At 39.2% G+C, this 25,637-nt stretch overlaps 1 protein-coding gene across 1 annotated transcript in view; it reads right to left on the minus strand.

The window, feature by feature from the left end:
* Window positions 1–695: 695 nt before the first annotated feature.
* SCML2 (Scm polycomb group protein like 2) overlaps window positions 696–25,637 on the minus strand; it is a 71,157-nt gene continuing 46,215 nt past the window's right edge. The window contains 8 exon segments of the mRNA XM_061453198.1: window positions 696–3,137; window positions 4,651–4,814; window positions 5,522–5,803; window positions 12,550–12,663; window positions 13,754–13,936; window positions 18,461–18,664; window positions 20,377–20,512; window positions 25,175–25,425. Coding sequence (XP_061309182.1) covers window positions 3,012–3,137; window positions 4,651–4,814; window positions 5,522–5,803; window positions 12,550–12,663; window positions 13,754–13,936; window positions 18,461–18,664; window positions 20,377–20,512; window positions 25,175–25,425 — 1,460 coding nt within the window. The 3' untranslated portion in view covers window positions 696–3,011.

The raw sequence follows: 25,637 nt of genomic DNA on the forward strand, positions 1-25,637 counted from the left end.
CTGAAAGATACAAAACCAGATGAATCCCTGGCAGTAGAAAAGCAACTCAGAGAACATCATGTATTAAATACTCACAAAAAAAGAAGATACTCAGTATCCTTTGAAAGAAATCAGTTGCAAAATGCCTCTGAACTATTGTCACTACCAACTTCCAAGATCCATAATTTGCCTGTGAAGGTTCTGAGGTTACCATTAACCCAGTTTCAGTTACTTCTCAAGCACAGGCTGATCACCGCAAACAGCAACCAGAACAACAGATTTCTGTTGTTCGTAGAAGTAAGAAAGCATGACGTGTATGAAGTTCAAACCTATTGCCATAAATTCCTTCAATTTGAAATACTTCAGGTCTTCATCTGAACACAGGACAGTTTTTAGCAGTCTCTTCCCCTCAGTAGTTATATGACAGTTTTGTGAGCTGTAAGTGGCAAAATTTGATATGCAAAACGAAATAGTAGAATATATTCCTAAACTGTAACTTTGAAAGCATAGACTAACCAAAGCTCAAACATGAATTGCTTTAGGTAAACAATGTTGGGATGATTTTAACTTTTTGATTAAAGCTTCCTTACATCAGGTGTTTACATGAACTGTCAAGAACTGCCAAATGCCAGATAAGACAGCTTCCCTTGCCTACGGAAACAGCACTCACATAGAGATACATATATCTAGTATATATACAATGTCAAACAAAACAGTTACAACAATGAACAAACTATTTTATTTTTGTTGATAGATAAGAACATCCCATTGGAAATAAAGAATAAAAAATATATTCTGCTACAACACTGAACACTTGAATCTCACACTACAGCACACTGTGAAATCCAGGCACTGCAACATCACAGTAATCCCTGTGCATATGGGTGTACAGAAAGCCTTGAACAAATATTTATACTCAAAACAGTGCCATGTACAAAAATGTCATTCCATAAAGGCCAAACAGAAAATTTAAACATCTTTGTTTTTCTTATGCCAATGGCAACGTAAAAAATGAAAACTGTTTTCAGTCAATTACTTCCACTTAAATTGTGTGGGATCTTTTTACACTGAAGAACTCTGAAAATCAACATAATATAGCATGGAAGAAGTAAGGTATAGACAATACACTGAACATGTGGGGCACGATGTTTTCGTCAGCATATAACTAACTTTCATATGGTTATGCCGACAATCAAGTCAGGATTTTCCTAACAGAAAGAGAAAACATTCTGTTTCTTTAATCAATGCTCTGACCTTTTCTTACTAAAAAGGGCATGCTTGTATTATTCATCTAAGCATATATGCACCACAAAAGATACACAAAACAAATCGATATAGATAACCTTTAGTGTCAAATGATGTAATCATAAAAACAGTTCTCAAAATCCAAATGACTTGATAAATTCAAATTACAATGCAGTCACTTAAGCTAACAAAATACTTGGGACACTTACGAGCCACAAAAATTATTCTGCAGCAGTATCTCTGCTCAAACCTGAGGAATATCAGACTATTGGTAAAGCAAGGCATTTTCAGAAAAGGAATTTGTAAAAAATACTTTTATACTATATGCTTTCATATAAAAAGGCAGTAAGAAATATAATAAATCTACCATTTTAAGACTAGACCTTCCCTAGGAAATAGTTTTTATCACTCACACTATTACATACAGTACATTCAGTTTCCTACACAGAAAATATATTTTCTTGTCCCTGATGTACATTACAATCGGCAGTGACAACAAACTGCTATATTATCACCACTCATTCTTGCAGCTTATACAAACAGCACCAAATTTACCCAAAAAAGGCTTATTAGTTACATAGTAGCACTTCCTAATAGGAAATATAAGCCCAAACCACTGGAACCAAATGCCTCTTTCCAGAAATATACCAGAATATATGGCTCAGAGTTAAGGGATGAATAACCAAGAGTATTGCATAGTACAGGAATCCTGCCTGTATGAATAAAACCACCCTTTGATTGTTTGTCACCTTCTGACTCCAAGAATGAACAAAAAAAATTTAAACAGGTGCTAATGAGTATGGAAGTAGTACACAACCAAATTTACTGGTAAACAAGAAATTGTACAGTTTTCTCTGACAGAGTGCAAAGTACACATTAAAAAAACTGAATACATACATACAGTGTGTATGTATATTTATATATATAGTATATATTTCCCTGACACATACAAATGTATATATAAAGAGCATGAACACACATATCCATGCCAAACTTGGCAGAAAGATGGAATGTTTAAAATGTGGATGCGCTGTTCCAGTGAAATCAGTCTGTCCCAGAAATGGCTGGTTTAAACAGCCAATATGCCCTTTCATGAAACAAAAGTATTTATTCCCTGCATAAATTGACAATATGTTGTCCTCATAACTTAGCAAAGGACTGAGAAGCAAACTTTATAAAAGCTTATATTTGTATTAAGCCCTATCCTCCATAACCCTAACCTCCCCACACCTCCGACCCCCATGAACAAATCTTATGGCTACTTCCTTTACAGAAATCTAGGAAGAATAATCTAGAATAATATACTTGAGTCTTACACTGCTGGAGGACTAGACACAGTATTCATTACGGAGATGAGACCTTCTGTTTTAAATTTTTCCTGCAAAATAAAAGTTTATAGCCACCCTTGTAAAAACTGTTAACACCTGATGCTGGTTTGTTTTATTATTTTGCTTTGGGATTCAGCTGTTTTGGTTGTGAATACGAACACGTTGGTTGAAGTCTGTAACAGAGATCACAGGATTGGAAGAGCACTGTCACCTGGCCTGCCTGTCCCCAGTATGATCCCCTGTCCTTCCCTGCAAACCTTCTGAAGCAGTTCACAAAATACTAGTGTAATACAGATTATATCCCTCCCCAATTTATCCTGAATGTCTTATTTACATTGTGAGAGCACTTTCAAAAAATCAAGATGATTTAGATCAGCAAAATTGTTCCAATGGCTATGGCTGTAAACCTGAGAGCTTAGTGCGAAACAAACACACGTACTTGTGGTGCATCCCCACAGGCTAGTACTTTCCTTGTTTAAGTCTTTCAATGTGGTAGCACAACTTTAGGGCAGGCCCCAGCTTCAGTCCCATATATTTCATTATCATATCACTCCTCAGTAAGAGTAGTGCCTTCCCATCGATTTCCTACAGAAGGAAGAGAAGAAACACAACACACAACTACTTTAACAAGCTGCTTGGTAAAACTGGAAAGTACGTTACATTTGTTTATCCTACAGTATAAGGTTATCTACTTTATATAAAACTTTGTAACGTAGTACAATTTGATATTTAGAGGTAACCACTGAAACTGAATTCATGTTAGTATTTTTTTAATGTATGGTTGAGGTATTTGATAAGTTAGAGAACATTACAGTAGGTAAAAGAAACAGACCAAAGAGCCCTCAAAATTAGGTACTGGCTGGGAAAAAAAGTGAATGGGTCAAAGGGAAAAAAAAAAGGAAGCTGCAAAGGAAGGGCTGTGCAGTTAGTGATTAAATGATCCAAGCACTGAGGCCTTGCACTGAACCTTGAACACAGCTGTGGGAGGATTCTGGCATGCGCATGCAAACAGTCACACAGAGAAAGGGGTTACAGACCATCTAAATCTGTGAAGTAAGACAGATCTCTGTCCAGGTTAAACTAGACAGATTGTTAGGATCAAGACCAACGACAACTTAGTCAGATTTCAACAGCCGGGTTGAGAAGCTGCTGAAATGTGACAGTACTAAGCTCTTGCCAGCATTACATACTGTAGACAGGCAATTAGTTCCTTAAAACACCATAAAGAAAACCACTCTGTCTAATTTTTTTTAAACATAAACCTGACAAAACAAGTGACATTTAGTCTTGTTATACAACTAAGAATAAAACATAAGACAGGAAGCTCCATTAAAAGTTATTTTCAGTTTTCTGTCCAATCCAGCTTACCCTGAGACTTAGCTGTTAGTAGGAGCTGGTGCAGAACATGTGTGGAAAATACTAAAGAGAAAGCCAACCTCTTTTTGAGGGCTGTATATACAATCAAATAAGCAAGCAGTTTTTTGCTGAGCAACGTGCTATAGAAAAGCACGGTGAGAAGGAAGAGGAGAGACCAGTAATAGCACAGAGAAACTGACAAAGTTCATCTCTCTAAAGACAACATTTAATCTTACAAAACCCTACATACTGTTTTTCAAAACAGCTGAATTCAGCATTTCAACTGATTCTCTGAGTTCTAGTATTAGTGACCAAATGTAAAGTTAAAGAGGCATAACAGCCTCTACTTTAGGATAATCAGTCCTCAAAACAAACTGTCTTAGGTGACATCTAGGTAGGCCAAATGTCCCAAACTGTACATGAGAATGCCATCTCCTCTAGAGGTACCAGGGATGACAGGGGCACTATGGATGCTGGTCATTAGAACTTGGATGCTTCTAGTATCAGTGTTACTCCACAGAAACTGGAAAGCAGTGGATATTTAGTGTAACAAGATAGGAGCACAGAGAAGATATACTGCAGGAGGAGTTTCAGATGGAAAAATAATTTTCAGCCTCCCTCTAATATATGAGTAGAGTCTATTCTACCTTCAATTGCAAATAGAGTGATAGAGATGGAAGCTGTATTTTAGGAGATTAATGTGACACACAATCTACTAGAACAGAATGGATATGCATCATACATGTCTCCTAAAGAGTTCTGCATGTGGAGCTAGTGCCTGTGGATCAGCTTCTTTCACAAAACGCATTACTTCTTCTATTGACCAGGTGGAAGGATCCTTATTCAATATTCTTGAAGGTTCCCTTTTTAGTGAATTCAAATCTGGCCCAGTTGTGGAACTTGCAGCTTTTAGTATAAAAATATTGTGAAAAGAAGAAGTATCACTAGTCTATACAGGGATAATACATTTCACTTTACATAAGACATTCTTAATATTAACATGTGGCTTTTATTATGCATTCTTTGTAGTATATAAAAATGAAAGATGTTTTATTTTCCCCCAAACAACATTGAGCTGTTCCATTTCTCTTTAAATGCCTTATATAAATACACATATTTACAGCAGCATAAACATTAGCACTATGACACACCTAGAGGAATTAGTTTGAGTTATACTTGGCTCCTGGGTCCCAAGATGCCATTAACTGGGAACATAGCAAAGGCAAGTTAAGCTGTGCAGACAGAGGGAAGGACAGGAGGAAACCCTCTCCCCATATTTCAACAACACAGAAATCGGCAACAAGATGCTCAGGAAGTGAGCTGCATATAGCTGGTCCTCTCCAGTTTGCCTTGCTGCAGGGGCCATAACAGCAGTGAGAGGAAGGTGCAGCAGGCAAGACCCCTCACACCAGCTTGCACTGCAGTGTTAGTTCTAACAGTCTTCAGTTCTGTATTTGCAGTTACATTACCAAGCCTGACATGCTTGGCAATAGCACATTTCATTCCATATGCAAGCTTTTTTATGGCAAAGAGCTTCTTTATTCATAACTCACAGACTTTGTATGTTAACAAAACCATTTACGTATTTAGGAAAATTTAGTTATATAGCATACCTTCAATCCGCCTCTGCATTCGATTCCTACTAACTTCATAGTAACCGCTGCTCCCAGCAGAGCTCAAGGACAGCCTGCGCAGGACTGGGGCTGAATTGGAGGTAGCATTCACTGACTGATGGGAATTTCTGTAATATGGTGCACCTCCTGAAGCACGATACTCTGTAGAATTTTGACAGGTTGGGCTTGAAGGATTTACAGAATTGTGTGCAGAGTCCAGAGAGTCCTCAGAAAATCGGTGTTCTTTGGAAGTGCTGTTTTCCTCTATAGGCAATGTTTCTGCTACGCAAAAAACAAGTATGTGTATGTTCAAAGTGATGGACATTATATCATTGTTATTGAACCCCTTACTATATTCTCTTAAAGATACTGACAGATTGTAAGCCTGTTAACAAATCTCCTGTGAGGACATTACTGTTGCTGAATGTTTGCTCCTTTTCCTCTACTAATCACCGAGCTCTTCCTGTATCTTTAAAACCTTTTTTTTCAGCAGAAGATTTAATATGTCAAGTTTGTGACGGTCTTCCATAAATAATTCCAGTTGTATTTGTTAAATACTATGAACAGCGAAGTGACAGGAATTTTTTTTTTAGGTAAAACTGTCCAACATTAAAATTGATACATCAAACAATTTTAGTCAAGCATTTTCATTATCTTTTTTTTACACTATTCTCAAAAAGCTAAGCATTAAGAATGTGTTACATTTATCTTGCAAGAAATCTTTATTATAAATAAAAGCTCATGCTAACTAACAATCGTTTAATTTGTTCCAGACAGCAGAGGGAGTCACTAACTTCATAAACAAGTGGACAGTTATCTTCTATAGATCCCAATGCATTCAGACACAGAGGCCATCATTAAAAACTGAATAGGTTAGAGACAAAACCATTACAACTACAGCACTCTAACATAACAAGTTTTGACTAAAACCCTTTCTCTACATACAGTTAGTTCTTGGCACAGGGCAGGGTCTCTGAGCACAGACTCTGGAAAGCTAAAAAGATACATGCGAATTACTGAATCCACTAAGCAAGTTAAAAAAAAAAAACAAGCCAAAAACCCCCACATAAACCAGGTCTCCGAAGGAAGTATAACAACATTCCCGTTTTTAGTTCCTAGCACTTCTCAGCTGATTTCTACTCTGCAGAACACAAACAACACCCACTTAGAAGACTCATGAATTTTTAGAGCCTGTCAATACAGTTTCTAAGCCAGATGAGCAGAGTTCAGCTGGTCCCTTTCCCTGTGCCATGAGACATGAGGCAGGTTTGCTTGATTACTGAAAATTCCGCTCTCAGTCAACCAAATTCGGGTCTGACTGGGAGAAACATGCTATAAGAGGAATAAACCCAAACCCAAACAGATCAGAACACCACTCTCTTCTCTAGCAATCATATATATTCTACTCCAGGCCAATACCTAGCCCAAAAAAAAGTTGGAACCATGATGTATAAATCTGTACGAAACAAATGTTGCTTTGGCAGGAGACTTAAGAGCTGGAAAAAACAGCTAACAGGTTCACATAAGTGTTAACCCCACACTACCATCTTGAAAATTACTCTAGTGAAGTTATAAAACATATGCTAGCGAAGCAGCATACTCTGGCATAAGAGCTGGCATGTTCTGCAAAACAAATTCCTGAAATGAGCTTTTTACTACTCTTCTTATATGATAAAGTTCAATCATTTTTTGGGCCAATTAAACCTAAAGGAAGAGTATTTTCCTAAAAAACCCTGTGAGGTTCTCAAGCATGTTTTCAACTTGCCTCATGAGGTCTTAAGTTCTCTGAGTGAAGAACTGTTAAGCACATTCTGATCTTCAGACAGCATAATCCTGAAAGGCAACCAAGGGCACTCAGAGCCAGCTCCCTACTTAGTGAATGTTAAGTAAGTGAAAGATGATGGAATCACAGAACAGAATCACAGAATCATTTAGGTTGGAGAGGACCTTTCATTAAGTCCAACCATTAACAACCACTGCAAAACTTTCTAGGCTGTTAGATCTGAATCCCAAAAGCAAAGCACTGAAGTTTTCAAAGAAAACAAACAAGAAAACTAACTTTTCTACATTTGTCAGCTTGAAGCAGTTGCAGCAACTTATCAAAATGAAAAGAAAACCCCATCATTCTATAGAATTTCAGAAAACTTTAGGAGATGTAGCCCATGATATGCATTATAAAATTAAAGGGTAGCCAACCAAGGGACAATTAGAGCCATAGAGAATGAAATCAGTAACAGAAATCTCAGTCCAAGACCAAAGGCGGAGGTGATAACTTTAAATAGTTACAACAAAGCTATATAAAAGAGCCTAACACTTAACTCAACCTGCAAACTCAGATTTCTGAAGTCATGAATGCTAGGATGAAACAGTGGAGACAATACTCACCAGCAGAAAATTTCAACTAGGGTATTTAAGCATGTACCAGCCAACTCCATGTAATGTAGTTATTAAAAAAAATACAAACAACTTCTTGTAGTTTTAATAGTAAAGAAGCAGAGGTCCCAAATATAGGTGTTTTTTTTTAATAATTGTTTTACACAATCCTTGTCAAGATTTCAGAAGACAAAAAGATTTTTAAAACTGACTGTATTACAAAAGAATTTCATTTTTTTATTCCAGTTATATCCCAGATTTCTCTATAAAGTTATACATCCTAAATTAAACAGTAGTAAATAGGGCTGGGAAAGATCAACTCTGCATTTTTCCCCAAGATACAAGCATTTGAATTTATCCTACTGTAAATTCTCATTTCACATACACAAGGTGGAAAAGCGGGCATAATTCCTATCATCTTTTTGAGAAGGTGTTTCTGTTCAGCAACTATACCGTCCAGTCCACTTTCCACCCATTTAGCTTCTCTTCTAACACAATGCAGCTGCAATCTGATGAAAAAGTGGTCAACTGGTATGACAGCTGATTCAAAATTGGCAGCTAGCAAATGGAGCTTCGCAATGCATGGAGCAATGAATGACACGCTTCTCCTGCCTTGACATTTTGAGCAGTTGTGAGCTATAGTGGTATGGAAAGACATGGGAGGTTCCTCTGCAGCATGCCTGATCTCTGGGCAGATTAATAAAAGGCCAATAAAAGGCCTTATGTTTCAAATGTAAGGATGACAACAGACTGTTTAAACACAGACGTTTTTGTTTTCTCAGAGCTCTTCTGGGAATTAGAACCCAGTTGTTCTGCCTCATACATGAGGGGAATGATGTAATCGGCCGCAGTAGTAAGAACACTCTGTTTTCAGGGGGAGGGAGACCGAATAATTCCCACCCAACCACCCTTTATTTTTCATAACTTAAAGAAGAAACTGTCAGTGAGCAAGAAACACAGCAAAATCTGCAAAACGTATCCCTGAGCACATCAGAAGGAAAATGAGCTGTTTAAAAGACCCTTTCCCACAATTATTCCATTTTGCCTTCAAATGATACTTCAAAACTATTTCAAAACAACTGTGTCTCAGTGGAACCAGAACTTTTTTGGGGCGGATCTTCTCTCTAACCAACCCGTGACTGACCACTACAAAAATTACCTCCAGATTTTTAGCAGAGGACCTTACCCTAATGGGAAACACACAACACTGGAGAACACTTGGCCCCTGAAACGCACAGAGTACAAATTCAAGCCTCTGAAACCCCAACAAAACACTTAATTATCTTTTTTATTATGCACTTTATAATGAACTATTGATCTTAAAATGTATTTTAAGGAGTACACTGTCTTCATCCATAAAAGGGATCCATTAGCAAACACAGATTAAAAAGCAGTATGTGCATACATGTTCACTCTGAGGAAGATTTCTTACGAGATAATGCAGATCTACACCAACATTTGTTTTGCTCCAACTGAAACAACTTCATTTTAGTATAATTCAGTGTTCTACACTTACTAAGTTACCTATAAGAAATATATGACTCAGGTGTACAATATATCTGTGGAGTTAAGCAAGTACTTCTTTTGGAAAGACACAGAAATCAATAATCAACGCAGAACTGTATTTTCTGAGGCTGTTATTATATACAAAGAAGTGAATACCCTACATATATATCTATAAAGTAATAAGATGTACCATTTTAAATAAGCTATCTTTTTGAACATTTTAATTTTATACCCTTTTCTGCTCTAACTGTACTCCTATGAGTTTTTAATCTGCACAGAAGAGATCATCACTCTGCCCCCACTGGTCCTGACAGACACAAAATGACACCAGGATCTCAGAAAAGAAGAAAAAAAAATGAGGAAAGAAATAACTAACTGCCATCATATTAAAAAAAAAAAACAAAAAAACACAAAATAATAAAAAATAAAATAAAAAAAAAAGCCGTTGGAAGCGCTGTGCAAGTATCTTGCAGCAAGGGAAAGTATGTATCAGACGTATCAGATGGGATGAGTCAACACCAACAAGTTACCCTGGTTTAACCAGTTAAGTAGCAAATGCAGAGTAAAAAACCCCACATTTTCCTAAGTCTCTCTTGTTGAGGCTTAAACCTAGATGCTTTATGTTATCTGTGAGGCAGCCTAAGACTAGATACATGTTCAGTTACTGCAGCTGAGCCGCAGCACAGGAAAAGATGCTATTCATCAGTGAGCTAAATCGATCTACAGCTACCCTGGCCACGGCTGCATTTTATTCAACCCTTTCCTGTGCTCATGCAAGTGCACAGTGAATCAGTCCAGAAAAGGAAACTGCAAATGACTCTTCCCTTCACCAAAATTATGTAGCAAATAGAACACAGACTAGGGACAATGTGGGCCCTCTCCGGAAGCTATCAGAACTGGCTACCCTGGATTTGGGGTAGGTTCTGAATGACGTCTTTCCCTCAGTCTTCACTAGCAAATGTTCCAACCCACCACCCAAGTCTTGGACGGGAGATGCAGGGACTGTGAGAATTAAGACCTTAGGCCCACTGTAGGAGAGGATCAGGTTTGAGATCATCTTAGGAACCTGAATGTGCACAAGTCCATGGGACCTGATGAAATCCATCCATGCAGCCTGAAGGAGTTGGCAAATGAAGTTGCTAAGCCACTGGCCATCATATTTGAAAAATCATGGCAGTCAGGTGAAGTTCCCATTGACTGGAGAAAGGGAAATATAACCCCCATTTTCAAGAAGGCGAAAATGGATGACCCAGGGAATTACAGACCAGTCAGTCTCACCTCTGTGCCTGGCAAAATCTTGGAGCAGATTCTCCTAGAAGGCATGCTAAGGCACATGAAAAACAACAAGGTGCTTGGTGACAGCCAGCATGGCTTCACTAAGGGGAAATCCTGCCTGACCAATTTGGTGGCCTTCTATGATGGGGCTACAGAACTGATGGACAGGGGTAGAGCAATTGATGTCATCTACCTGGACTTGTGTAAAGCGTTCGACACTGTCCCACACGACATCCTTGTCTCTAAATTGGAGAGACATCAATTTGATGGATGGACCACTCGGTGGATAAAGAACTGGCTGGATGGCCGCACGCAAAGAGTTGTGGTCAACGGCTCAATGTCTGGCTGGAGACCAGTAACGAGTGGTGTCCCTCAGGGATCGGTGTTGGGACCGGTCTTGTTCAACATCTTCGTCGCTGACATGGACAGTGGGATTGAGTGCGCCCTCAGCAAGTTTGCCGATGACACCAAGCTGTGTGGTTTGGTTGATACCCTGGAGGGAAGGAATGCCATCCAGAGGGACCTCGACACGCTTGTGAGGTGGGCTGATGCCAACCTCATGAAGTTTAACCGTGCCAAGTGCAAGGTCCTACACGTGTGTTGGAGCAATCCCAGGCACAGCTACAGGTTGGGCAGAGAAGAGATTCAGAGCAGCCCTGTGCAGAAGGACTTGGGGGTGTTGGTTGATGAGAAACTGAACATGAGCTGGCTTCAGTGTCCAGTCGCAGCCCAGAAAGCCAACCGTATCCTGGGCTGCATCAAACGTAGAGCGACCAGCAGGTTGAAGGAGGCGATTCTGCCCCTCTGCTCTGCTCTTGTGAGACCTCACCTGGAGTATTGTGTTCAGTTCTGGTGTCCTCAACATAAAAAGGACATGGAACTGTTGGAACAAGTCCAGAGAGGGCCACGAGGATGATCAGGGGACTGGAGCACCTCCCGTATGAAGACGGGCTGAGAAAGTTGGGGCTGTTCAGCCTGGAGAAGAGAAGGCTGCATGGAGACCTCATAGCAGCCTTCCAATATCTGAAGGGACATATAAGGATGGTGGGGAGGACTTTTCATTAGGGACTCTAGTGACAGGACAAGGGGTAATGGGTTCAAACTTAAGCAGGGGAAGTTTAGATTGGATATAAGGAAGAAGTTCTTTACTGTGAAGGTGATGAGGCACTGAAATGGGATGCCCAAGGAAGTTGTGAATGCTCTATCCCTGGCGGTGTTCAAGGCTGGGCTGGACAGAACCTTGGATGACATGGTTTAGTGTGAGGTGTCCCTGCCCATGGCAGGGGGGTTGGAACTAGATGATCTTAAGGTCCTTTCCAACCCTAACTATTCTATGATTCTATGAAAATGTTTTCTGTGATTCTGCTCACTGGTGCAGCTCACCACTCAGCCGGAGGGGCTGTTACCCACTGCAGAGACAAAGAGGCAAGGAAAGCAGAAGCAGAACAACTTTTCACTGGCAGCTAGCCATAAACTCAGCTGAATTGTATCATCAAGCTACACCCTTACTCACTTAATGGCCCCAGCCTAGAGTTATTAAGAATTGCTTCCAATTTATCTCCTAACTCATTTTGGCACAATTGGTTTTCTGCTAAATTGTCATATATGAAGCAGGAGGCTTCATCTGTCACCTATCTGCCTGAGCCCCTTCACAAAAAAAGACTAGCAGGTTTAGGAGGAGGACTGCTGGAACTCACACTAGATCTTTCCTAAGTGCAAAATCTGCACCAGTGATCAATAATTAACATGCTTTCACTCTGACCTGTCAAAGACTAGAGACAAACCAGACACATATGTTGTACTTGGTCCTCTTTGATTGGAAATGCTGAAACCATAAATAATCCTCATATATAATCCCGACATAATGTAATTACCTTCAGATGGATGAGCATCATTTCTGGGAAGCTTAGGGGAAAGAGGAGCACTATACGGTGGAGAGTCCTGGGAGTATCGTTTAGCAATCCTGTTTTCAGGCATTTCTTCTTTTGCTATGAAGAGGAAAGTCACCAGCTATTATTCTAGCATAAAGCTGCTCATGGAGAAAGTTAGGGGACAAAGACAAAGACACACATCAGCCATTCATCACATTACAGTTCAGCTTCTTGGGTCACACAGACTCAAGTCATTTTGATACAAACTTCCAAAGCAGAAATACAGCTTAGTCTGTACTGTCATCACCCAAATTACCTTGACCCTAGCTACTTTTCTAAGAAAATAAAAAAATAAAGAAATAAAACTAATGACCTTCACATGACAGAATTAGAAACATAATTTCCCTCTTGAAAAGGCAGTGGTGGGGAATTCTACAGTAGCACCCAGAAGACAGACTCGGCTATCAGACAGCTATGAGGAAGCTTCACACCCAATATGAGTCTTCTGGTATTGCTCTGATGTTAAGGTTTTCTTAGTTATGGCTCCTGGTAACCCCCAGGCTGGAGCTTGCGATACCAGGCCTGGCAAACAACCTGATGAGAGATCTTGCACCAGCCACTTCATTTTGCCCTCACTCTATGCTCCTGGTGCAGCAGACAGTTATTGGCCTCATACGAAGTATCAAAAGCAGCCACCTAAAAAACCCACCTTTTCTACTAGAATGCTGGACTGTACACAGTAGAATGTAAACAGTTTGGAGCCACCACTGAGTAAGGTGAATGAAGAGGGAAGAAACGTCCTTTTTTTGGTGTGGGAAGGGCCAGACTGAATACTCTTTCAGGGGAAGGCCCTTCTCATAAGGCAGTAAATATCTTTTTGTAAGTTTATTTTATGATCTGAACATAAATTTAACAAATGAAATGTGAAGTTTTGAGCTTGTCCTTTTAGTAGTATCACAGTGATACATGTTTCCTGGCTTGGCTACAAGGAGGGGCTTGCTGAACAAAATGATTTTTGCACATGTGGTATAAGCTATCCCATCCTGTAAAAGCACTGTGACGCTGGAACCAATTCACTAAGAACTGAAGCATATTCATTTCAATCAACTCACGTCATAGAAAGACAGATTAAAAAGTTACATGTGACGAAGTCGCCACATTTCTCAAAAATATCAGCACTTGAAAATAACAGTTGTTTTAACAGTACCTGGTTTGTTCCTATCATACTCCATAGGACTATGTGCACATCCCATGTAAGGGCTGAAGGGCTGGCTACTAAAGAGATTATCACACTGCAGGCTGTGGCAGAGTTTCTCCAAGAAGCGCAGGACAAACGATGCGCTGTTTACAGAAGGAAGATTGATGGCGTGCTTTTCCCCATCAAAGGAAGCTGTGAATAAGAAGATGATGTCAAACACCCTCCAAGCATCATGAAGTATGGTAAAACACCATTATTAACTTAAAGGAGAAGACATGCAGATTTGATTTAAACTACACAAGACAGGAGAGGCGTAAGCAATCATTCTGGTAGTTTAACAAATTTACATCCAAAGGACAGATTTTACCTTCCATGCCAGTTTAAATTTGCTCTATGGGAACTTTTTTTTATAATTTTTTTAATTGAAATAATTTTGGATTCACACACCAGCATAACAAAACTTGCAACTATTCCCTCATCACCAAAACCTTATGAGTAATTTCTGTTGGTTGCTTATAAAACAGCAAGTTCTCCACCACCTACTTGCAGGAGATAACACCAAAAAGATGCTTTGCAGTACTTGCTAAAAAAGTAATACAAAAAAAGGGGGGTGGGGGAAGGAAGCAAACAACTTTTTAGATTTTTTTTTCTTTCCTCAGTTTCTAACTGAACTGAGCACACTTGTGGTGACATGCTGGAATCCATTACCATTGAAATTCTGATTACAGAAACTGTTTTGCCATTTGCTACTTTATCACTAGAGAAATCTATCCTGCTGTCAACACTACAGTGGTCAAGCTCCCATTTATTTCAACAGGAGCTAGGTGTGAGAGATACCACAACAGCCACAAATGGATCTTGTGTCTTTTAAAGTGAGTGATTACAAAGAGCCTGGACATGTGCGTATGTCTTTTGCTTGTTGACCTCCTTCCTTTTCCTCCCAGAGTGTTGCAACTGACCACATTTTCCTTTATTTTTTTTTTTTGTGGAGATTAGTAAGACTTTGAAAGACTCACTACTACCAATATATGGACAAATAGTTACATTAATTTCATTAATTACACTAATTAATTACATTAGCTGAAACTTTTAGTTACTTCTGATTAGAAAGACATTACAACAAAGCAGGAACAAACTTGTTACTTAATCTCAGGGCTAGAAAGAAGTGGCATAAACACCAGGTTTATGCATCAATTTGTCTTCTTGATTTTCAGCTTGTCATGCAGCTTTCTGTTGTTAATGTAAGTTTCCAAATGATAAGCAGAGCTTTAAAGGATCACATCTCGTTGGTAGCAGATGCATTTAAAAAAAAAAAAAAGGAAGAAAAAGAAACACAAAAAAAAAAATCCAAACCAGAAATGACAAGAAAGCCTTTATTCACAGATCTGAATTAAGGAACACTTTCATATTGTGTTACAAAAGAGACACATAATATACACAAAACTGAAGAAAATGCTGAAGTTTAGCATATTTTAGGCTTCCTGATGAAATCATAAGTGTCAATTACTTACACCACTGATGTAAGGAAGCTTCTGATTAGAGTTAATGAAAGTTAACCAGCTACAATCAACAGCAACATGGTACCTCTCTCATCTGCTTTCACGACAGACTGACCCACTGCAAGCGCTTAAAGTTTAAGAGTTAATACTACAGGGACAAATCCCAGACCAATGAGTTTCCATGGCCCATTCGGTTTTTCCAGGCTCCAATATTCAAATGAAATACCAATGATTCACAGTCCCATATGTGGCTCAGATACAAGGCCCTCTACCTCCTGTTTGGCAAAGGGGTCTCTAAAGGCAAATTTTTGCTTGGAACTCAACCAGTTCTGGAGAGCAAATGGGCTGTGAGACCTAGCACAGCCTGATCTCCTGACAAATTTACTGCAAGGTAGTAGGCAGCTTCAGCAAAAATTTAAAATGCTTTATAATAGCTTTATGGATCTTCTTATATGACCTTGGGGAAATCACTTATTCTCCATGCCTTAATTTCTCATTTTGAAAAGAAGCACTGAAAAGAAAAATATTATCTTAGAGCTGTCAGGAGGGTAAAGTAAGGAACAGCTGAGGCAATGAGACTGCCCCAGCAAGACATGCCATGGGAAAAATCCACAAATAAAGGTTCAGTGCAAACACAGCTCCCTTGTACTCTGAACACCTAGGGGCAACCATGTGAACTCCAGCCAAGGGTGTGAGATACAGATCCATATGCTCAACTATCTGCTTTGCTTGGGGACAACTTAAACCTCTTGCACCCAGACAAATGCTAAGGGAAAAAATTAAAAGGAGTACTTCAGAGGTGTAGTAACCTCAGCCTTCAATGACAAGTAAACAGGGAATGGACCTCGCATATACAATCCCAGCCCCCAGGATGAAGAGTCTTCTTATTTCTTCACCTTTCATTGTGTAAGTATGTTTTAAATACCAGGTTCAGGACAGGAGAAAGGCTGAGAGCTAAACTATCAGAGAAATGTGTGTGTCTGACAGTGAAGAAACTCACCCAAGAGTCTGATTTTAATGTTCTGCTTGAGAAGATTTATCTGAGCCTCAGTCTATTCCATCCCACCAAACGCCATAGTCTGCACTACAAGGAGAAAAAAAGGGGCTGACACCACCACTATTAGTGGGCTTGCTAATCAAGCCTTCAATTTCCTTTCAGTTATATTTGCCTGAATCGAAATCTTACGCATCAAGCAAAAATACAACGGTTTGTGCTTTTGTTTGAGTAAGAAAAGATGGAAAAATCCTAAATTCAATTCTATTCAAAACAATTATTTTCTTTGGCAGCTGAACCAAAAGAACCTGCTAATTATTGACATGTATTCTAGCAAGATTATTTTATCCATGTTCTCATCAGCATACAGTTTCCTCCTACTGCAGGTATAATACTCATCATGAAAGTATCAGTCCACAAAAGGTTTAGATTTCTTTGCTTATTCTCTGTTGCAAAAATTTTTTTCTTGCCAGTCAAAAAAAAAATAACAACCCAAACAACTGCACAAATCACACTCCAAAACCAATTACAAACAAAAGCTCCACAAGAAAACACTCTCACAATTTCATTGTATAATTCCTCTTTTTATTCTGCTGAAGCTTTCCTTCCTTACTGTTCACATGCACAGCTGGTTGTCATGTGCTACATTAACCTAAGTCACATTTTATGCTTCTCAAAATAAAACATACACAAATTTTTGATAAAATAACAGGGAGCATTTGGTCACCCACTTCTCAGCAACCTGTTTGACAAGCTGATGAAAAGGCAGGGACTTAAGAATATTGGAAACCTTGTGGGGTCTTGTGCCTCACTACCACCTGGACCAGGACTCTGCTTCAGGAGCAGTCCACAGCACTAAGTTCCTCAACTCCAGGGCTACAAAGCCAGTTGCTCTGAACCAAGGCCTTTCGGTGAAGCCAGGTGCAGAACAGTAATTCCTTTTCATACAGATTTTTTGAATGTAAGCAAAATACAAATGCATTAAGATTCTGAAATTTCTCTCTCCTCTGTGAAAGAATTATTTTCAACTACTCAGTCACAGACCAGATATGCCACTGACCTACAATTTAGTCCTTCATAATAAATAAATAATACAGGAAACACACATCTCTGAGCATTTTGTTCTAGAAAAATTACTACTCTGAATTTGGTACAGCAAGGAACTTTCATGTATCTTGCAAAAATAAAGCAATATAGGTTTCAAAACCAAACATATGCAATGCCATTAAACCTTTACCACACAGCAGAGAAGCTGCATCCATTTTGTAAACAAACTCATGGGGACACATAAGCAAGGCTTACTGTAATTCTGCTGCATGTGGGTCAGGGTGCTGCTTTTTAAATATTGTTAGACAGCAACATCTTTTTGAGTATTTAACTGAACTTGTAATCTACTAATCATGTTTCACATCTGGTGTTAATATAAGAAGATTAAAAGTAACACAGTCTTTCTATCACCAGTGATGGAATTATGAATCGATGTGCTAACTGCTATAGCCTAGAAGGAAAAAGAAATGTGAAGAAGCAGCTATTCACTTTGAGATGTAGAAATAATTTATATTTCCACAAATTTTATAATTTGTAGACCTGCCATTAATATGTAATAGAAATAAACCTATTCCATAATAGTGGACATAGGTGGATGGACAGTGACCCAAGATACTGCTACAATTCTGGGGTACGCAGGAAGGGAAGAAGCAGCAACTTTAACATGTGGAATTACTTGCCTGGAAGCTAAACAGATTAGTTTGAAACTTGTCACCCACTTGGCTAGGGCATTAAGAATACAAACACTATGTATGGGTAAGATTATGCAAATGACTTGAATTAATAAAGCTGATTATTTCACTCATACTGAGTTTACTTGACATATGTTTGGCTACAGCTGCTAAATGAGGTGCACAAGCTCTACTTAGTACAAGAATCTAAGTGCACTGTGTATATCATATATGTAATTGTATATGTAACTGTGTGTATCATCATAAGTTACTTAACACTGCTATTACTAAATTCTAATTTAAAGAATTGTTGAAATCATTCTGGTCCCAGAGTAAGATAAATCACACAACACCAATACTCTCTTAGTAAAGGAGTTCACAAGTATATGTTCTTGACTGTTCTTAAATAGTTACAGAAGTGATAAAAACTCATTGCAGCTACTTCAGTTGTTCTGCCCTATCTCAAGTTCGCAACTAACTGAAGAAACAAAGCATCTTCACATACCAGTTATCATTTCCCCTCCGTGATGGCCAGATTTCAGAAATCCAAAGACTGTTTTGGATTGATAGGCACAATCCACACAAGCCTGTACTGCCTGCTGAAGTACCACGTTGACAGGACCTGGTCCAAAGTGATCTGGAAGCTGCTGAACCTTCTTCTTATCCAGGTGAGGCCCAGAATTTCCATGCTTGTTGACATAAACACACACTGAAAAATAACAAGACGTATTTATTGCCAAGGAACCATCTTTTTAGTTTTAACCTTGAGGAAAAGATGTACTGGACAACTCAAGAAGCTGAACATGCATACATACTTCCAGAGCATGCAAAAAGTGCTCTCTCTGTCTTCTACCAAGGTTCTCCTGCCTGAGTCTTAAAACACTCTGCTCTTTAAAGCCCTTTTCAAACCACTAATGTAACAAAGATGTCATAAACTGTGCTTATCTTTTGTTTTGACTAACCCCGGTTCATATACTAGTTCAGATAAAGTAAGAATTACTGGCAGGTACTGTAAACTAACAAGATGTGATTCTAAAAAAGGTGGCCTTACCAAGTTACTGCTCTATTTTTTCTCCTGTTTGAGAAGCTGCAACCCTATGGTATATATCTATCACTGATGCTCATCCTGAAGCACCCATGTAGTAGTAACCTGCGCATGTTTTATTGTCCTGTGTGCATGTATAATGGTTACTGAAAGTCCATACCTTAAGAAGCACTGAAGCACCCATGTATGATTTCCACGCTGCAACTTGGCCTTCTCCGCTAAACAAACACTTTTCTAGAAACACTGTAAGGTGGTTTAAACCTTAGCACAAACCAGTCAAACAGGACTTCTGAAATTAGTTTTATAGAGACTACGCAAAACTCTCCTTCGAAAGGGACTGCAAGGCAGAAAAAGGGACTGCAAGGGGAAAAAAAGTTGTAACTGAAAACAGATTACCATACTTTCTATCCTGCGGTATTACTTGGGCTTAGTTAAAACCCTGGATTTTTAAAAATGAAATACTTCTGTGTTTTAATGATCTTATGTCTTCACGTGTATCTGCTCTCTCTGACATCTGCAAATGGGAGGAAGCCTATGTGTACAAATAACCAAAGATACAAATCAGCACAAATAGTTTCCATTCATTTTTTCTCTGGGCTCAACAACATCTATGGCCTGAAAGGTTTATATTCTTAGGAAACGCACACATATTTTTCCCTCGTCCATGACCGAAGTCAAGAGTGAGAAGAGCTTGTAAAAAACAGTTTTTAAATGCAAAAAAGCACCCCAAACAAAATGATCATAACTTATGGAGGTTTTACAAAGTTACGAGATTTCAGTTAACAACATACAAATTGTTTCACTACGGGGTTACAAGTTACTAAATGAGTTAGTTCATTTGATAGATTATTTCTCTTTCGCCAACCCTTTTCAAGACACATTTCATTATCTTTCAAAAAAAAGCAAACATTAAGAGGAAAGAGGAATTTATTTCCTCTGATTGCCTTTACTTGGTTTAAACAGTCTTGATTTTTTCTTTTAATGTAAGGATATTCAGAGATAAAAATCTCCATTTTGTTATATTACACTACAGCCTCCATGATATCAGAATATCATATGGGGTTTTAGCTGCATCTATTCCCTTTTCATATATTAAGGAGCGGGACAGACATGAAGTAACTGTAGTTTCCTTCAGGCAGGAACAAACTGCCCGGTCGATCAGACCTATCACAAGTCCCTGTGCTCCAGCACTTCTTGCTATAACAGAGGCATCAAAATAGTAGTTCCACTAAGTAATACTGGCACCTACAAATGTCTTTAAAAAATAAGGTAGCTAGATAGTGATTTACAGTAAGAACTTTCAGCACATTCACTTGCTTGAAAGGGATGCCATTTAACACTAAAAATATCATAATGTTTTTTCCTTTGTCTTTTACCTGTGGATATAACTGCTGCAGTTGCACCAGACAAACTAACTCCATCTTTAAGTATCTGTGTAGTGCCACCGTCCCTCTCAGGAGAGGAATGAGGAGAAGGAGATGCAGGAGTCAATTGTTCTGGCAAGATTTTTTTCTGTTTAGAGGGAAAAAAAACAAACCAAAACCAACCCAAAATCAAAACACTGAATGCATTTTAAGGAGTCTGCAAAACCTTTCTGCTATCAGTTACCATCTTACTGAATGCAGGTGGTTCATTATTACAAAAATACTACACACAGCAGATAAAAGTCCAGGAAAGGAAGATCAGAAAATGTCAGTTTGCATTTACAGCTACTTAAGTAAGACAGCAGAACACAAATTACTTAAAAAGGAACCCACTTCTGAAAAGTGGGAAAAGAATGAGCTTTATATACTAATTCATGACTCTCCTAAATCTCACAAAGCACCAGAGGTGTTTTGGATTATTTTCCTGTCCATACCCTTCCAATCATCTGGTTTTATCACAGCTCAAAGCAGTTAGCTGGACTACGTGTATATTCCCATGTAGAACTTGAGTCACATCTAGGTGTGAACTACAGTGCACTTAGATTTTCCCTCAGCTTGTTTCAAAGGGGCTGAAATTTTCAAATAATCACTTTCAGGAACTGGTGCTTTACACAAGATATTAAATAAACCAGTAGTTATAATGAAGTCAAGTGAGTCCCAAAAATCTTTTCCTTTCCAAAACTAAACTTATTTGCAACTTATCATGTAACAACCAGATTAAGAAATTGGTCAGTGCATTATTTTTCACCTGAGGAGGAAAGAATTTTATTGTAACATTGTTTGGACTGGGGTTTAGAAAAGAGACATGCACAAAGAAGGTGTTTCTAATGCGTTTTAAGGTGCTACATATGGAAATAAAAGAAATAATGAATTAGAAAGCAGTTCATCACCTCACCCTTCACCATTTATTCTTGTATGGGAACAGATTATGTTCTCATTCTCTTATCTACCAAAAATAAATTAAAAAAAAAAAAAAAAGGAATCCAAGAGATTACCCAAGGTCTTGACACTGCTGAAGACTGCAGACACTTTACTACTCACATGGTAAGGGTTTACTGGTAAAATTAATCTACAGTGGAGTGAAAATTCAGTCAAGTTTCTAAGGAAGGCTAAGCCCTCTTCCATTTAGCAGTAGTCATCCTTTACCTTTTTAGAAACAGCAGATTTCCCAAATATTATGTTAAATGACATGTAGAAAGCAAACAAAATTTACACCTTCCTAAAAGCAGCAGTGCCTAACTTCTTCATAACACCTAAAAAAAACACTTAAAAAGAATAAATTAGCTTTCTTCTGGAATCCAGGAAAGTTTAAAGAAAATTTCTGTGCCCCTTCTTACAGTTCAGAGAAGACAAGTTTGGCTGGAGAAGCTACTTGACAATATGGCACTGGGTGGAATTGCCATAACTGCCAAGGCTTGGCATTGCATTGTGAATGAGATGAGGTGGCTCAGGTCAGACACTGAACTAAGCAGTGATGTATTATTCATCAGGAATTGCCTATGTATCTTAACACTGGATTAAGAAAGGTTTCTCTCCATCCTTAATACTGAGAGCCAAAATGCACTTGGGAAGACTGAGCTTTTGATCTGAAGTCAGACATTCCTGAAAACCCAGGAAACTTTTGGCTTGGGGGCAGTTGTCTGTCACCATGCTGCAAAATATGGGTGGTTGAGTTGAGGGGAAGAGGAAGAAACGGAAGAAATGTAAGCGTGAAAACAAAATACAAACACTGAACTGACGGAGGAACTAGCTGCCCTCCACACTAACACATGAGGGTGGTGAGGCTAGACAGCCATTTCCTACCTCCTCCTTCAGAAGGAGAGCATGCATTTTGGAAATACAGCACATTATGCTTACTCAGCTGAGGTTCCCATTTTGCAACCCCAAACGGAAGAGCAGCAAACTACCACCCCAAAGCCATGCTGCTTGACAAGGTAGGTCGTGTTCTTGGCAGGTCTCATGCATATTTGCTTAGTCAGGGTGTTGCTGGCTGGTCCCTGCAAGCTGGGAGGGTATACAAGCTCAGTTTGCCTGCAGAGAGCACGGCTCACAGCCTGGCACCACATGGCCAACTTCACAGGCTTCCCCTTCACGTGTAGAAAGTCTCCTCTTGTGGGATCGAATTTAGGGCTATGATCCACACTCAGACCAAAGCACTTCCTCAAGAAATTCTGGAAGGAATTCTGTGTTGTTATGCAAAGTGTACTTTTAAAAATAGTGAAAGAGATATAAAGAGATTTCTTCTTCATTATGACAGAATAAAAACATACAGTGCAAACACGGGGAGGGAGACACAAAACAAAACCTGACATGCAACTCACACTGCCAGAGAAGCTTAGAAAACTTCAGTAAAGGAGAAGGATGACTCAACAGCTCAGTATTCCTAGCTGTATAACAAAAATTAATACATGCACAATGATAAACATTGCAGCATAACAAGCATAAAAGGACAAGGAAAGTCAAACATCTCTACAGAGTATCAGGTATAGACCAATCTCCCTAAACACAGAGTTTTTTAACTACCACATAGCCACCTAACACTTCGAAGCACAATTACTTAGTGTGAAAGCTGGAAGGGAGTTTTTTGATCAGTCTTGGGAGGGAAAAAAGCACTTTCAAATTTCTACGCATATACCACTTCCATAGTATTTATCACAGAATCATAGAATGGTTTGGGTTGGAAGGGACCCTAAAGCTCATCTAGTTCAAATCCCCTGCCATGGGCAGGGACAACTTCCACTGGACCAGGTTGCTCAAAGCCCCATCCAACCTGGCCTTGAACACTGCCAGGGATGGGGCAGCCACAGCTTCTCTGGACAACAGGCTGTATGGCATTCCATCTGACACTCGCTTTTGTGCAGAACTCCCACAAAGCTCCACCTCCTCTCTTATGCAAACAGGTGTAACAGTCCAAAGATTTTGCACGTTACGTATAACATCTCAGCAATTTAACCACGTACCAAAGCAGTAACAACCATCCATGGATTCTCAACAAGAGCTAATTTTTAAAGCTTTTACTGCAAAGGTCAATGGAGTAAAACTCCCGAGTTAGATATATCAAACTTAGATTCTACAAAACCTAACTCTTGTTTGCCATGTCCCACAGAGGACATCCTGCGTGCATACAGGTACCTCAGATGCACCGCCTCAAGATAAGGGACTGTCAGCAGTAAACCCTTAAAATACAGATGTCCTGTGTTCTCCTTTAAAGCCCCCCCTGATTTCTGGAGAACACCCCATCCACCAGATGAGTCTGGATGGGAGCACCTTTCTCCTCTTTAATTCATGTCTCTCTGATACACATCAAGCAAGAGAGCTGGAGACCATTTACACCAGTAGCCTACCAATGTGGATGTCTGACTGGAAGGGGCAGGTAGTAGAGACAGCACTTGGTTTTCAATTTCTGGTCCCCAGAAACATTTCTTACCTTGTGGTCATCATTTCAACAAAGTGCCTGCTCCCAGTTTTGTGCTACAGCCTTCTGGGTATGCCCTAATAATGCCCTATTAAAAGAGGGCCACTAATCTACCCCTTTCCACACATAATTAGCAATAGATCCCACACGAAAAACTTCCAAAATACAACTTTTTGAAATCTGAGACAGGGAGGGAGAAAAAAAAGCAATCCAAACCAAAACAAAACCCTAACTCAAAACAAACTCGGAAAACACAATGCCCCCATTGGTGCTAATGCAAAGGAGGGAGGACCATAAGGAACTTGATGATCTTAAGGTCCTTTCCAACCCTAACTATTCCATGATTCTATGACAGACAAATCATTTAGGGAAGGACATTGCAGGATTGTTACTCCTCTTTGGCAGCCTGCAGTGGGTGAGAAGCCTCAGAAAAAAGACTGTACTTCCACAGCAATTCAAACCACCCTAAATCTGCCCTGCTGTGATCCTATCTTTCCTTGCTGCAGATGTAGCTTTTGTGCTTTTTTGGGGTGGAGCAGGCAAAGAAGATAATAAGAGGTATGGATGCTGGGTCAGTTGTCTACCAGTTTAGCTCCCTTAAGTAGCTCATTCTGGGATTATACAGCCACCAGTGCTGGTGTCACATGGGATTGGGAAGGGGGGCTTATAGCAGTGCTCATTTTTACCTTATCAAACAATTCCAGAGGAGCTGAAGCTGAAGCTGCCAGCACTCTAGATCTGATGCAGCTTGGCAGGCAGAAAGGCAGAAAGTCATCTTGTCTTTCAGACCAGGGCAGAATTAGGCCCACACCTGGAGAAATGTATTGCCTGGAAAGAAGCTTCTTGCTTCATGCTAGTAACTTCACAATTAGAGATTCAGTTGGCAAATTCAGCTGTATGCTTAAAATGCCTAAATTCTGCAACAAATCCCTCACTGTTCTTAATCCCTTGTTTCCAAACATGAAACAAACAAAAAAAAAAAAAGAAAAATATTCAAACTATATATATGATTCAGTACCAAAATAACCCAGACTAAAAAGTCTGAAGGCTCTCCTGGCTCTTGTAATTTTACTGGAAATGGCTATTCCAGGATATTAAACACCAGCAACTCACCCATCAACAAATCAGTAATCTTGCTCTGGAATGAAATAATCCATAGTTTATACCGACATATTCCAGAATAGCTATTCTAGACTTTTCTTGTAATCAGTTGCTGAAAACAGTAAAGCCCTGAAGGCTGAAGAGAAGACAGAAAATTAAATGGTAACAAAAAAAAAAAAAAAGTCTCACTACAAAATTTTTCAGTAAAAAGTAAAGTAGTAGATAAGGACTAACCTTTTTTCCAGGTTTTAAACTTTTTTTCCTTGTTTTAAGATTTTCAGTATGAGAGATGCTTTTTGTCAGGGGAATATTTTTAGGAGACCTGCCCTTCTTGGGAACTGCAGACTGTCCAGGGGGTTTGCCCCGACCTGGTTTCCTGCCCCGTTGCGCTGGTACCGGAGCAGATTTCTGTGGAGACTGCATTGAACGCCGGGTCACTTTGGAAGGGGAAGATTGGATTTTTGCACTGCTCTTTGTAATGGAAACTGAGGAAAAACAAAAACAAAAGGGAAAGGGGGGAAAACCTCAAAATGAATGATGGAAAGAAACTTTTCTAACAAAAGTTTAAAAAGAAATAAAATGTAGTGCACAATTTACAATGTAAAATAAATATACTTGGATATTTTGAACTTAAGTGGCTGGCATGTAACTACAGAACTTTATTAAAGCCAAAGACAGAGCTCTTTATACCTGTTCT

The sequence above is a fragment of the Pezoporus flaviventris genome, unplaced genomic scaffold (genome assembly GCF_033815535.1).
Source record: "Pezoporus flaviventris isolate CSIRO_AGI_PZ_B2104156 unplaced genomic scaffold, CSIRO_AGI_Pfla_v1 ptg000015l, whole genome shotgun sequence".
Taxonomy (NCBI): Eukaryota; Metazoa; Chordata; class Aves; order Psittaciformes; family Psittacidae; genus Pezoporus; species Pezoporus flaviventris.